This window comes from Brassica napus, chromosome C9 (assembly GCF_020379485.1).
Source record: "Brassica napus cultivar Da-Ae chromosome C9, Da-Ae, whole genome shotgun sequence".
Lineage (NCBI taxonomy): Eukaryota > Viridiplantae > Streptophyta > Magnoliopsida > Brassicales > Brassicaceae > Brassica > Brassica napus.
Window position 1 is genome coordinate 52,917,104 of NC_063452.1, and position 13,794 is coordinate 52,930,897.

The 13,794-nt window shown below is 37.1% G+C and overlaps 3 protein-coding genes and 1 pseudogene across 4 annotated transcripts; 2 read left to right on the top strand and 2 right to left on the bottom strand.

The window, feature by feature from the left end:
• The first annotated feature begins 1,741 nt into the window (after positions 1 to 1,741).
• On the top strand, positions 1,742 to 5,051 carry LOC106443696 (PHD finger protein MALE STERILITY 1). 2 transcript variants are annotated; one of them, XM_013885240.3, is made up of 3 exons: positions 1,742 to 2,437; positions 2,805 to 3,087; positions 3,492 to 5,051. In XM_013885240.3, the coding sequence occupies exons 1-3, from the start codon at positions 2,137 to 2,139 to the stop codon at positions 4,909 to 4,911; spliced, it is 2,004 nt and encodes a 667-aa protein (XP_013740694.1). In that variant the 5' UTR covers positions 1,742 to 2,136; the 3' UTR covers positions 4,912 to 5,051. The 2 variants fall into 2 exon arrangements, with proteins under 2 accessions (XP_013740694.1, XP_048623322.1); XM_048767365.1 differs by having other exon boundaries at positions 2,332 to 2,433.
• A 473-nt stretch (positions 5,052 to 5,524) lies between these two features.
• Positions 5,525 to 6,791, top strand: LOC106438373 (probable CCR4-associated factor 1 homolog 11). The gene has a single exon (XM_013879500.3). It carries the CDS (start codon positions 5,867 to 5,869, stop codon positions 6,716 to 6,718), a length of 852 nt encoding a protein of 283 aa, XP_013734954.1. The 5' UTR covers positions 5,525 to 5,866; the 3' UTR covers positions 6,719 to 6,791.
• A 637-nt stretch (positions 6,792 to 7,428) lies between these two features.
• On the bottom strand, positions 7,429 to 8,614 carry LOC125592727 (annotated as a pseudogene).
• Positions 8,615 to 9,311: 697 nt separating this feature from the next.
• LOC106438374 (transcription factor E2FB) lies at positions 9,312 to 13,359 on the bottom strand. Its single transcript, XM_013879501.3, has 14 exons — positions 12,827 to 13,359; positions 12,191 to 12,323; positions 11,916 to 11,972; positions 11,734 to 11,819; positions 11,564 to 11,652; positions 11,411 to 11,465; positions 10,897 to 10,949; positions 10,771 to 10,821; positions 10,643 to 10,691; positions 10,479 to 10,544; positions 10,321 to 10,397; positions 10,025 to 10,253; positions 9,782 to 9,851; positions 9,312 to 9,660 (listed from the first exon to the last, which is right to left on the bottom strand). The coding sequence occupies exons 1-14, from the start codon at positions 13,007 to 13,009 to the stop codon at positions 9,527 to 9,529; spliced, it is 1,332 nt and encodes a 443-aa protein (XP_013734955.1). The 5' UTR covers positions 13,010 to 13,359; the 3' UTR covers positions 9,312 to 9,526.
• Positions 13,360 to 13,794: the final 435 nt, after the last annotated feature.

The window sequence follows — 13,794 nt, forward strand, 5'->3', positions numbered from 1 at the left end:
ACGTTACATGACTACGTGTTTAACATGAAAAATATGGAAACAAAGACATTTTTCTTTTCCTTTTTGTGTACTTAGGGCATCTGCATTAATGAACCTTGAGTGAGGTTCATAACTTTAATTTTTTATTATTATTTTTTTTATTTTTTCGTTTGATTTAAAAAAAAAAAAAATTAAGCAGACCAATTGCGGGCCACCACGTAGCGTGGAACCCGCGATACAGTGATAAACCAGGTTCATCCCAGTGAACTTGCAGGACTGAGTTCACAAAAAAAAAAAAAATTTTAATATTTTATTTTTTGAAGAAAAGTGTGAACCTCTGCATTGAACTTTCAATGCAGATGTTCTAAGTAGTAAATATACTAGTATAGCGTTAAATGATAAGTGTATGCACATATATACACATCATACATCAAATAATAAATAGGTTTGGTTTACTTGTTACCAAAGTTGTTGAACTAACCGATTAAATGTCCATAAAATCACGAAGAAAAGCTCTTCTTATTATAAAAAAAAAATCTTCACCTAAACTTACTATAAAAAATGCATGTTGGTTTTCACATTAATGTAGGATTCAGCATTACGTGTGTTTCGTTCCTTTCCCAGCTATCAAAAGAAACAACAAGTACGTCCGTTTAACCGGTGACCAGTATAAGAACATTATGAATAAGTAAAGAAAAAATGTAGAGAAATAAAATTATAAAAATAAATTAAAAGAAAATTATTTCTTATCAATCTGAGTGAGGAACGCATTTATTCTATATTACTCTAGAATAAAAAAAATGAAAAAGAATGAAAAAAATTACTCTTTATAAATGGTAAAAAAAATTATTCCTTATAAATGGTAAAAAAAATTTAGGAATGCATTATTCATTTTTATTCTTTGGTCACCAGTTATACCTAAGTTTATTTTTATCATTATACCACATGACTACTAGGATCTACTACCCAGTTTCAATCGCATAAGCCAAATTAACAGACAGACAAAAACTGATTTCTTTCAAAAGTATTTTCAAAACTAAAGATATTGCTTACTACATCAGGTCGATCCACTTCCTTGCATATTTCTCTATTCATAAAGTTGAACAAATCGGAATATATTAGTGTTTTCGAATACTTTCTTTATCCATATTGTTTCGTGTGGTCACCAATCGATACTTGTATTTTAGACACGGTCTCTTTTGTTGTTTAGCCCTCCCAAAGTTTTAGTGGGTTTTATGATTTTGATAAAGCCCAATTAAAAAGATTCCTATGATCAAGAGGTATATAGGCTTTATTTGTTTTCTTTTATTTTTTGGTCAAAGGCTTTATTTGTTTTTTAGTCGCCACAAATTACATTCATATACATCACCAATCACTCAGTACAAACCTCATTTGATGAGACTGAGAATCGATTAAAGTTTGAAGTCCGCAGCTACGCTATGCTGCATGCTTGCATATGAAACGAAATCTGATATATAGACTAGCGTCAATATACACACGTGTGTTTGCGTGTACATATAGAAATAATAGATACATGTAAGTGCAGGTATCTCATGACAGAAATTGACGGAACACAGAGTTACTCTGATTCTATAAAATAGTGGGAAGCTCAAATGCATGTCTTCATTATTTTATTATTATATCTTCTCATGTTCTCAAGCCACGTGACATTCCTCACCGGCCCTCGATCTTTTTGCATGCGTATACACACAAATACATATATAGGATGCATATACAATAACTAATGGCGGATACTAATTAAATTATCAGTCCTTTCAAATAAATATTTGTATGAAAGATAGATTTGGGACAGTGGGGTTCGAATGTTTTGTATTTAATTATTCTATCTAAGAAAGAACAGTTGTTAATGCTTGTAAGAATACAAGAGTCATGCACATATCAAGACCTAACATCCAATCCATTAGTATCAATTGTTAAATCACAGTTTAATTACCCTTTCTCTTTCTCTCACTCACTTTTCCTTTTCACCATAAAGCACTAATGGTGTGATCATCATCTTAATGACTACTATATCTCTAAACCCTTCACACACACGTCCTCGACACTTCTCGGCCTCTTATAATTATAACAAACCCATGATATATAAATCCAAACCAACCAGTATCTCTTGTCAAGACCAAACTAAAGTTCGATACGATGTCGAATCTGATTCGAACAGATCTTCCAAAGAAGAGGAAGAGAGGAGAAAGTACGGTTTTTAGGCTGAAGACTTTCGGAGAGACAGGACATCCCGCTGAGCTGAACCAGTTGTCTTTTAGAGACAACCTTGGGAAGCTTCTTGAGTTTGGTCACTTTGAGAGCTCCGGTCTCATGGGAAGTTGGTCCTTTCAGCTCGAGGTTCATCGTCACCCAAATCCTCTATATGTTCTTCTCTTTGTCGTCGAAGAGCCCATCGAAGCCTCTCTTAACCTCCGTTGCAACCATTGCCAATATGTTGGTGACGTCATCTCCCTCTTTCTCTCCACTTCTCTCATTGTCTATATATATTTTGCATATCGATATCTATCTATCTATATGTGTGTGTGCATGCTGATACATCCATAATATGATCAACGATCACAACGTAACAATAAAAAGACCTGATAAGATAATTTAGCTCAACGAGTAAGCATTTTTCGTTGCATATCTATGAAAAATATAACAAGCGGAAAAAAAAATGATATGGTGATCCAAGAGTGTTGGAGGCTCAACCTCTTTTAGAAGGATGATAGTTTCATTGATTCAAATTTCATATGTTAATTTTAATATGTTACATGTAATAGGTCAACAATATGTATTATGCATTTATTTATGGAACATTACAGGTTGGGGAAACCACATGATATGCAACAAGAAGTACCATTTCGTGATCCCCTCAAAGGAAACAATGGCCGCCTTTCTAAAACTAGAAGGAGGAATCTTGGTTTCTCCCGAAAAAGAAAGCCTCTCCCATCTTGTGGAACTTCAAGGCCATGTCCTCCACGGCTTTTTCCACTCCAACGGATTTGGTCACTTGCTCTCAATCAATGGCATCGAGTCCGGTTCCGACTTAACCGGTCATCAAGTCATGGAGTTGTGGGATCGCCTCTGCTCTGGTTTAAAGGCCAGGTATACGTATTAAGATTATAATTATCATCTTTTATATTTGTATACGTTGTGCAATGTTCACGTGATACATATCATATGGTACTAAACCATTCAGCAGAATTCTATGACTTGTCATAAATAATAAAGTTTGGATTTTTAACCATTTAATTCATGGTAGTCAAGTGCTTTGAAGATTCAACACATGGTTGAGAGCAATTTCAACCATACTAGTAACTTTGTTAACTCAAGAAACCACCACTTTATAGAACTTGGGACGAAATTCTGGATTTTAGTTTCGAATTATAGATATTATTCGAATTTTCTCTTTTGCTTTTAGTTATAAATTTCACATATTAGGCCATTTTATTAGAAATGGTAACAATTATTTGTATCTTATTATGTTATGGTATATATGTTGGATATAGGAAAATAGGGTTGAACGATGCATCGCACAAGAAAGGGATGGAACTGAGGCTGCTGCATGGAGTAGCAAAAGGAGAGCCGTGGTTCGGTCGTTGGGGTTACCGGTTCGGGTCAGGGACATACGGAGTGACTCAAAAGATTTACGAGAAGGCACTTGAGTCGGTCCGCAACGTACCCTTGTGTTTGCTTAACCATCACCTAACCAGCCTTAACCGTGAGACTCCAATCCTCTTGTCAAGGTATCAAACTTTATCCACCGAGCCATTGATTACTCTCAGTGATCTCTTCATGTTCATGCTTCATCTCCATTCGCGTCTTCCAAGAGACAACTACATGAATAACTCCCGAAACCAAATCATCTCCATTGATAGTACCAACTGTAGATGGTCTCAAAAACGGATTCAAATGGCTATTAAAGTGGTTATAGAGTCTTTGAAAAGGGTCGAATGCCGGTGGATATCGAGACAAGAAGTGAGGGACGCAGCTAGAAATTACATCGGGGACACGGGTTTGCTTGACTTCGTGTTGAAGTCGCTCGGTAACCAAGTGGTCGGGAACTATTTGGTCCGACGTAGTCTAAACCCGGTGAAGAAAGTGCTAGAGTATTGCTTGGAGGACATATCAAATTTATTACCAAGTAGTAACCATGAACTCACAACCCTTCAAAATCAATATCAAATGGGGAAGACTACTACCACGACGAACGGACATAACAAGATCACAAGAGGTCAAGTGATGAAAGACTTGGTATACTTTTACAAACACATTCTTATGGACTACAAGGGAGTGTTAGGCCCCATAGGCATATTGAACCAAATCGGAATGGCTTCAAGGGCTATCCTCGACGCTAAGTACTTCATCAAAGAGTATCACTACATCAGAGATACATTGATGAAAACAATTCAGTTAGATGGAGGTGGCAAATTAGGAATATTCTGCACAATCGCGTGGAAATCTCATCATCATAACAACGACATAAAGATGCCTCCACAAGAATGCATAGTGGTGAACAAGAATGCAACAATGAGTGAAGTGTATAGAGAGGCAGAGAGAGTGTTCAGAGAGATCTATTGGGAACTAAGAGACGTCGTGGTGGATAATCAAAGGGAGATGGCTCCATGGGTCGATGAAATGGCATTGAATGGGAACAAAGGATTGGTGTTAGATGGGAATGTAGGAGTGATGATGAACATTGAAGTGATGAAGTATTATGATGATGAAGATAGTAAGAAGAAGGATAAGAGGATCGAGTGTGAATGTGGAGCGAAGGAGGAAGATGGAGAGAGGATGGTGTGTTGTGATATTTGTGAAGTATGGCAACACACAAGGTGTGTTGGTGTTCAACATAACGAGGAAGTTCCTCGCATTTTTCTTTGTCAAAGCTGTGATCAACATCTTATTCCTCTCTCTTTTTTGCCTTGAAAACCAATCATGTTATAAGCTTTGATTTCTATTTATACTTCATAAAATAATTATATTCCTCACGTGTGTTTGTTTATTTGAGAAAAGATCAGATAAAAATAATAAACCAGTTATAATGAACAAAGGTTTAAAACAATTTCAATTTTCTACATGAAAAAAATAAATATTTCTAATTTTCTTTAAATATATTTCATGTATCAAATGTTGCTGAATATGTAAAAGGAAAGAAATTCAATAGTCCACTAATAGTTGAGTTTTTATTTTCATGTTATATATCATCTCATTTTTTCATTCCAAAAATAATTATACCTTGGATTCATCATATCCCTATACCGATTACAACAGTAAATTATCTATGGTCAATCTACTTTTAATTTTGATAAATCAAAGGAGCTCAAGGAAAGATCTTCGACTTTATCTTTTCTGCCTAATGTGTAACGATGAGATCATCATATTACCTGGGACAAGAGAGTAAAATTCTATATGCATAACTAATTCAACTCCAATCCATTATCCATATCGTATAAACTACTATAATGTACATCCTAGAAATAGAAAAAGGAGATGAATCATCATTAGACCAACCAACTATTATACCAAACGTTACCTGTTCTACAAAATATAATCTTTAATGCGTTAGACATTCATTGTTTGTAACCTTAAACCGCACTGACATATCCCTCGTTTCGCAACTCGTAGCGAATAGAGATGTAATAATTAAATTATAACGACTTTAGGTGTGCAAATGCAATGATTGGGTACAAGATAAAGGCCAACTTGGACTGACTGGGTCTAGATACACAGAAGTTGCGTTTGTAACAAACACGAGAGTCAAAGCGTCTCCAAGACGCGTATCTCACACTCTACAACACTTATATATACTGCAGATACCAAACTTAGAAATATATAAGCACATCAAGAAGACGGAGTTTCAGACTGTATACGATTTGAATCGATGACGATGATGGATCCTCCTGATGCAGATCTCTCCGATCGTACCGGATCAATCGTGATTCGTTCGGTCTGGGCTGAGAATCTCGACTCTGAGTTTGAGCTGATTAGCCGAATCGTCGAAGATTTCCCCTTCATCTCCATGGACACCGAGTTTCCCGGCGTTATTCACAAGGCGGAGCCAGCTCTTCTCCGCCGTGGAAACCCCGGTTATCTCTACAACCTTCTCAAATCCAACGTCGACTCTCTCAGCCTCATCCAAGTCGGCCTCACTCTCTCCGACGCCGACGGCAACCTCCCCGATCTCGGCGGCGACGGGCGTCAATTCATCTGGGAGTTCAACTTCCGCGACTTCGACGTGGACCGCGACCCCCACGCGGCGGACTCGATCGAGCTCCTCCGCCGTCACGGGATCGATTTCGAGCGTAACCGCAGCGAAGGGGTCGAGTCGGAGAGGTTCGCGGAGCTGATGATGTCGTCGGGGCTGATCTGCAACGAGTCGGTGAGCTGGGTGACGTTTCACAGCGCGTACGATTTCGGTTACCTGGTGAAGATCCTCACGCGCCGGGAGCTTCCGAGCTCGCTGGGAGAGTTCCTCCGGCTGCTCAGGGCGTTTTTCGGCGAGAGAGTTTACGATGTGAAGCACATGATGAGGTTCTGCGAGAGGAGATTGTACGGCGGTTTGGACCGGTTGGCTCGGTCGCTTGAGGTTAACCGGGCGGTTGGGAAGTGTCATCAGGCCGGTTCGGATAGCTTGCTGACGTGGCATGCGTTTCAGAGGATGAGGGACTTGTACTTCGTTGAGGATGGGCCGGAGAAACACGCCGGAGTTTTGTACGGTTTAGAGGTGTTTTGAAATGGGGGCTATTATTGGAATTTAAACTAATCAACTTCAGTTTAATAATACAGCATAATGCACATTTGATTTATTTATTACACAATTTAACAATACAAATATAAATCGATTTTTAATATATAGTCGCAAAACAGCGTGCATAATCCACATTTGATTTTTGTTTGATACTTTAATTGTTCTCACATAGTCTTCCATGGTTGAATCATAAAAGAGAAAAAGACAAAAATAGCACTAAATCAAGTTTTTGTTCTCAAACTAGCCCTCAAAGTCAAAAGTCACAAAAATAGCACTTAATGTTTTATCAAAAGTCACAAACTTAGGGTTTAGAGTTAAAGGGTGGGGTTTAGAATTTAGGGTTTAGGGTTTAGGGTTTAGAGTTTAGGGTTTAGGGTTAGAGTTTAGGGTTTAGGGTTTAGGATTTAGGGTTTAGGGTTTAGAGTTTAGGGTTTAGGGTTTAAGGTTTAGAGTTGAGAAATGAGGTTTTGGGGATAAGATTTCAAATTTTGAAAAATAAAAAAATTAAAATTTTCAAAGGATAAACTTATAAATGTGCTATTTTGGTCATTTTAGTTTTGGAATGCTATTTTTGTGATATAAACTTAGAAATGTGCTATTTTGGAAATTTGCCCATCATAAAACATGGATATGAATAGATATCTTAAGTAAAATTTAATTATTCACAATAGCGTAACATATATTCATGAGGACGATCAGTTTGTCGTCTTTAATGAAGAGGTTTGGTGTCAATCATCATCATTATTATCAAGAGGAGTGACATAAAGACGAAGCAATCTCCCAAGTGACTTTCCACGGCTGTCATGTGGTGGCCGAAGATGTGAACAGACGTCCACAAAAGCCCTTGCAATGAGATTGTGATGAGGAGGAGGGTTTATGTCCAAGAAACACCTAAGAAGCTCCTTAAGATCATCTTGTGTTTCGATATCTCTCTCGTCAATCATCTGGTTCATTGAGTTCTTGTAATCTTGGAATGTATTGATTGATTCCTTAGCCATTGCGACGCTCTTGTCAATCTTAGGACAAGGGCTGCGTAACACCGTGGGAGAAACTTGTGGTCCCGGGGTGTAGTAGCTGTGAGATGAAGGCCGAACGGTAGAGCCGCAACTGCATGCCATACAAATGGGCTTGAATATGGTTTTGAGTGTATATTTTCTCTTCTTCTTCAAAGACATTTTTTTTTTAATTACAGAGACGGGAGGAAAAAGAAGTTGAGATGATTGAGTGAGTGTGTTTGGTGTGGGGAAAAGTATGTGAAAAGAGGAACCTTTCTTTTTGTTTTTAACTTAGCTTGAAGATTCAGCATTTCTCTTTGCTTGGGAGATGCTTAACAATTTTGATGATTTGCTCTCTTTTTAAGAAAAATAATTCTATTTGTTTTCAATGTTACTTTTGTAAGTCATGCTATATATCATTTGGAGAAAATTACCTTTTGTGTTTTTCTTGTAAGAACATCTCCGATCTCACTTTATTTTTCAGTCTAAAATAGAGTTTGAAGTAAAAATGCTCCAATTGTACTCTATTTTCCATTCTATAATAGAGTGAAAAATACTTCAAATATAGAGTAACTTATTTTTTTTTTGTTCATCACTCTATTTTTTACTCTAAAATAGAGTATTATTGGAGCATACTCAAACTCTATTATAGAGTAACTCTATTTTAGAGTAAAAAATAGAGTAAACCATTGGAAATGGTCTAAAACTACTTCTCGTGTTATTAGGATTTACATATAAAAAAGTGATGTCCAAAAAGAAATCACTCAAACAAAAATGAACTAAATTTTATTTTAAATCAAACAGTACTAATAGCATAAGTAATCAAGACATATTTAGTCTTTAGATTGAGCACATATGTGGTGAGATGAACATTAAAACTCTATTTTTTCTTTCAAAATAGAGTAAAAGTGAATATGAAGTAATAATGCTCCAACCCTACTCAATTTCTCACTCCATTAACAACCAAAAAATAGATTCCTCCATTTATAGAGTAAATTCCAATAGGAGTGAGATATGAAATTAGGTTGGAGCATTATTTACTCAATATTCATTTTTATTCCATTTTAGAAGAAAAAATAGAATTGGGTTGGAAATGCCCTTAGCAGAAGACATCATGAATCTTGTTAGCATAGAACAATTTTTTCTTCTCCCTATCTCTTGAGATCTCCATTCTTATAATATTTTTTGCTTAACTCAGATTTTCCATCTTAAACTCAGAACTCAAATGCTCTTGCATCTTCCGAATCTCACACATCTTTTATGTAGCTATCAGTATATCATCTACATAGAGCATCAAATATATGACTCATTTTCTAACTTGCTCACATAGACACAACAATCATAATGCTAAATTGACCTATTTAAATTCATGTAAGGTTAATTAGGGGTGCAGCTACTCCACGCTCCAACAATTTGAGGACGGAAGAGAGAAATCTAATAGCTTTGAATAATATTTTCTTGTGGGAGAGGTTTTGGTTGTAGAGGAAAGGTTATTATAGTAACGTTTTAGTATACCACATAGCACATTTGAAAACTTTTTAAGCACCTGATTAAAATCCTATTAAAACGTTTGGCATTTTCACTTGAGAATGAATCTTAAGAAATCAAATGGGTTAAAGGCTATTCTACAAATGCTGATAGGCTAAAAACGAAGAAAAAAAAAACAACAGAGGGTTGCTTTCTCAAGTTTTATTTTGCAATGCTAATTGCTATGATAACGCATGCAGCTACTATACAAGTACAACATAACTATGGATATACAGATATGCGGTGGTGTTTGTAGTGTAGTAAGGTAACTTCAGCTACTTGTCGATCTCTTAGCAGTGGATTGTTCTGGTTTTGGGCTCGACGTAGTTTGTGACTGTTCCATGGTTGTGTTGCTCGGTCCAGCGCCTTGATCAAATGAAACCATCTGGTTCCAGGTCGGTTCAGCTAATGATTATGAGTGAAGGAGCTCTAAACAGATTTAATATTTGGAAACGGAAAAAAAAAACTTCAAAAGCTAAAAGAGAGATTTAAATCAAAGCAGAGAAAGTGACGGAATCAAGGATACATTCGTTTGGCCACATGTCTGTGATGCTGACTTCGCCTACCTCTGACCGAAGCCAGTAATCTACATCCATCTGTGCATAATGTAACACTCAGATAATTAATTAATTAAGCTTTGAAAATCTGATTTGCATATGATCTTACTATTCCTGGCTATATGTTGCCTTCTGAAGTGTGTAGATTGCGATTATGCAAGTGGTGAAATCATTTTTAACTTTTTAAGGAAGAAGAAGAAGTTGGGACTTACATCCAAATCTGGAGGAACAATCTTCATGATACCATCAACAAAGTCATGAGATTCGATGTCGGAGGAAACTCTTTGTGTATCATCAACTGCCTGTGTTTCCATGTTTTTGATGGTGATGTCCTCTTTCATTGGCATGGAAACATCTTGGTTATCAGGGAGACCAGACGTTGATGGAACATTTGAAGGTTCATCAGCATTAGGAATGTCCTCAAATGTCTCTTCGAATTGACTTGTATAACAAAATAAAATGTCAGTCTCACTTCAGTTTTATAAATCCAATTGAGGACAGGATTTACCTGACGAGATACACGTCTATTGGTCCCATAGTGCTTCTCAAAATTATTCTATATCTCCTCTGAGGATAACCACCAGCCTGTTTAATGGAAGGATAAGTAATGGAAATAATTACATACAATGTCTCGCTCATTTGGTATTGTGTGCTCTTAAGCTTTACCTCATCAGGATCTGGCACCTCAAGAGTTGTTCCATGTGGTGCCTTTACAGCGATCAGCGTACTATTCTAAAAGGCATGAGAGACACCAGAAAATCAGTTTTTTTTTCCCAGTGAGTAGAATGCAAGGGAAAGAGAAACACGTAATTACTAGAAGGAGACCAAACCTGGAAGCATGGTAGGTTCTTAATGTCGTCTTCAGTAACAAACAGAAGCCTAAAAGGTGCAGAGTCAGAGCAAATAGGTATATTGTTATTGTAGTGTGCATGTCGCCAGGAGAGTAGGAGAAGCTTACCTTTTATTGTTTTCATCCTCGCTCAAGCTTGTTAATCTTTCTTGTGATTCTCTGCAACCAGGTTGACTGTCAATAAGATACAGAAAACAAAGCAGAAACGGAAAAGAAAATGATCATCGAGAATACCTGATCTGGTCATCCAATTTTGCCTCCTCAAATGAAAGGTTTTGTATTTCATCCTGTTTGAGGATTGAGGGATAACAAAATGTCAAACTAATTAATGAAAGTATGAATAATCTGAATAGTTTTTCAAACAGAAAACCGAAACAAGAAATAAATGAGTGACTAAGACTTCAAAAGAATTGCAGTAACCAATCATTCACTTACAAACAGATGTGTGTTTAGACTATATGAGAAACATAAAATAAAAACGCCTCCTTCAAATGTACTAGCAGAAAGTACAATACAGAGCTTTTGGTTACTAGTATCCTAGTTACCTCTTTAACAGTTAAGATCGCGAAGAAAAGGTATAACAAGAACTCTACTAATGCGGATTCATACGATGTTCAGGAAAGACAATGTGACTTATTATAAGAACGATTATTAAAATTGATGATAATATACTGAGCAATGCAGAACATATTTTGCAGTGGAACATCTGACAGTGACAGGTAAAGGAACATCTACGCATGCTATATACCTGTAGGTTAGCTATGTTTTCCATTGTTTCGCCTGGGTTTGAGACATCGAGGCCCCTAAGAGAGACAAAAGAAAACTCAGAAAACGTGACTAATAATACATGAGGTATCAAATCAAAAGAATCTAAGATTTGATATTCATATGATATCCTTACTTCCACTTAATCCTGTTCTTGAGTGTCTTCTCTATCAGACCTATTCCTTCTAAAACATTGGTTATATCGTATATACGCCTCTTTTGTACCTGCATCAACACGAACATGCATCAAAGATTTGACAGAAATTAATACATCAAGAGGGTTGGTAAGGAGTATGAATATGCCACCTCTAAAGTATCAGCTGCTTTATTCAGATCAAGAATACCATCCTCTGCTTGTTTTATCAGATTGATAAATTTCTTTGTCAAAAGAGCTGAAGCACATTAGATCATATATTATTACAGAGAAAAAAAACGAAGGAAAGATTTATCATTGAAAATAAATATTAGTTTGTGCTATAAGTTATTACCTAGCGAGCTATCATATCGACAAGAACCAGCCTGTGCCAAGTTATTTCCAGGAGAACCTGCCAACAAAAAAAAGATCCTTCTCACTACATTACAAGGGTCCCTCCCATTCTCTTTTTTCATGTAACTGTTAGGCCGCAATTATTAGATGAAACCAATAAAGAAAGGTTTAGCTCAGATGACCACCACATATAAGTAAACAAACATTTATGGTTCCTGATAACAGTTGTCTGTGTAGGTAGATAAGAAACACAGAGCATTTCAGTCCAAAACTCACCTGCATTAGCCTTCACTGATCTAGATGATTTCTTGGCCTTCCCTCCTTTCGCTGGCACAGGTGTTTGGAGAAGACCGGCATTCAATTCACTAGGCTCATCCATCTGGTTTACCAAATCTGTCTTCCGCTTCAGCTGCTCGATAAATAAAAAAAACAGTCTTGTAGAGTTAAATACACCAAACTTGAAAAAAAAAGCGAAAGCTTTAAGCAGATGAATAACTAACTGAAGCTGACAGACACTCCACGCTTAATTTCTATAAGCTTATCCTATCAGCACCATACTACTGTCACTCCACTGAGTCTAAAAGCATAAGGCAAACCATAAACTCCAACGGCCAACAAAGCAAAACTCAGAGAGTAATTTAACTCAACAGAGGCACTCATCTAATACTAAATTAGCAAGAACATGAAACACCACAAACCCTAGAACAGCAGCTAAACTAATCATAGACTATATACTAACTTGCAATACGCAATGCAATCAGAGTGGCTAAACGCGATTACACCACCGTCAAATCAGATTCTCATCGCTTATGATATTCCAATATTGTTAAAATTAGCCAAAGCCTAAAACACGAGAATTATAAACCGATAACTTCAAAATTCACAACCTAAAACCCTAACTAAAAGACTTACGGAAGATTTGATAACAATTTCCTCGGAAACCTGATCAAGACCTCCGCCTCCGTGCGTCTCCGCCGCGTCAAATCGGTGATACTCGCCGGGAGCAACTAACGGAGGCTTCATAGAAGCCGCAGAAGGATGATGCTGCCGCTTAGACGGCGGATTATGCTCGGGTCGTTGGTGAGAGTCCGACATGGGAGCGAATCTCGAGAATCCGCACAACCGCAAACGAAACGGCAATCTCGGGGATAGAGAATCTCTCCAGAAATTGAGATCTCCGGGAGGCGGAGATCCTAACGGAGGCGGATCTGCGGCTGGGAGTGCGGGGATTCCGGGAAGGGAATGTGAGGAGGAGATCGGCGAGACGAGAAAAAAAAAAAAGCGGGAGAGGAAGAGGAAGAGGAAGAGGAAAAAAAGTAAAGAGACGGTGGGAGACGAGGAGAAAACGAGGGAATGAGTTGCGTTTGGTTTAGATAACTGATGTGGAGGGAAGGAAGAATCGCACAATCTTTTTTTCTCTCTTGACTAAATATCACTGCGTGGAAGGCTAAGCTACAAAGGATTCTACGCTCAGGTCTGTAGTTCGAATCCAATTGTAATGCTATAATAAATCAGTTTTAAAAACTAAATATCCCTACAAATAATCCTCTCTTTTTTTTTTAATTATAATTATTAGATTTCCGGTTTTATAATAAATTAAATATAAAGGTTTTAAGTCAAGCAATCAACAAAGCTATGCAATCTAGTTATGAAAATTAAAAATTGGAGCTGAATTAATGAAGCTTATATGTTCTAAAAATATGTATATATTCATATAAACAAATTGGTGATAAGTGAAATGGTCTATCGATGGTTCTTTAAGCGTCAATCTCGGAATGTTCGGACAAAGATCGATGAGCCAACTTTAGGCCAGATCGACGTGGATCGGGTTGGACTGCGTGGATCGGGCTCTGATACCAATGTTAAGCTAGATGAGCTTC

What these genes read in the sequence shown, in the direction of transcription:
- LOC106443696 (XM_013885240.3), top strand. Translation starts at nt 2,137, where the DNA reads ATGTCGAATCTGATTCGAACAGATCTTCCAAAGAAGAGGAAGAGAGGA. An exon ending in CAACCATTGCCAATATGTTG is followed by an intron (nt 2,438 to 2,804) that starts GTGACGTCATCT and finishes GGAACATTACAG; the next exon opens with GTTGGGGAAACCACATGATA. An exon ending in TGCTCTGGTTTAAAGGCCAG is followed by an intron (nt 3,088 to 3,491) that starts GTATACGTATTA and finishes TGTTGGATATAG; the next exon opens with GAAAATAGGGTTGAACGATG.
- LOC106438373 (XM_013879500.3), top strand. Translation starts at nt 5,867, where the DNA reads ATGACGATGATGGATCCTCCTGATGCAGATCTCTCCGATCGTACCGGA.
- LOC106438374 (XM_013879501.3), bottom strand. Translation starts at nt 13,009, where the DNA reads ATGTCGGACTCTCACCAACGACCCGAGCATAATCCGCCGTCTAAGCGG. An exon ending in ATCAGTGAAGGCTAATGCAG is followed by an intron (nt 11,973 to 12,190) that starts GTGAGTTTTGGA and finishes TTTTGTTGGCAG; the next exon opens with GTTCTCCTGGAAATAACTTG. An exon ending in AAGCAGCTGATACTTTAGAG is followed by an intron (nt 11,653 to 11,733) that starts GTGGCATATTCA and finishes GTGTTGATGCAG; the next exon opens with GTACAAAAGAGGCGTATATA.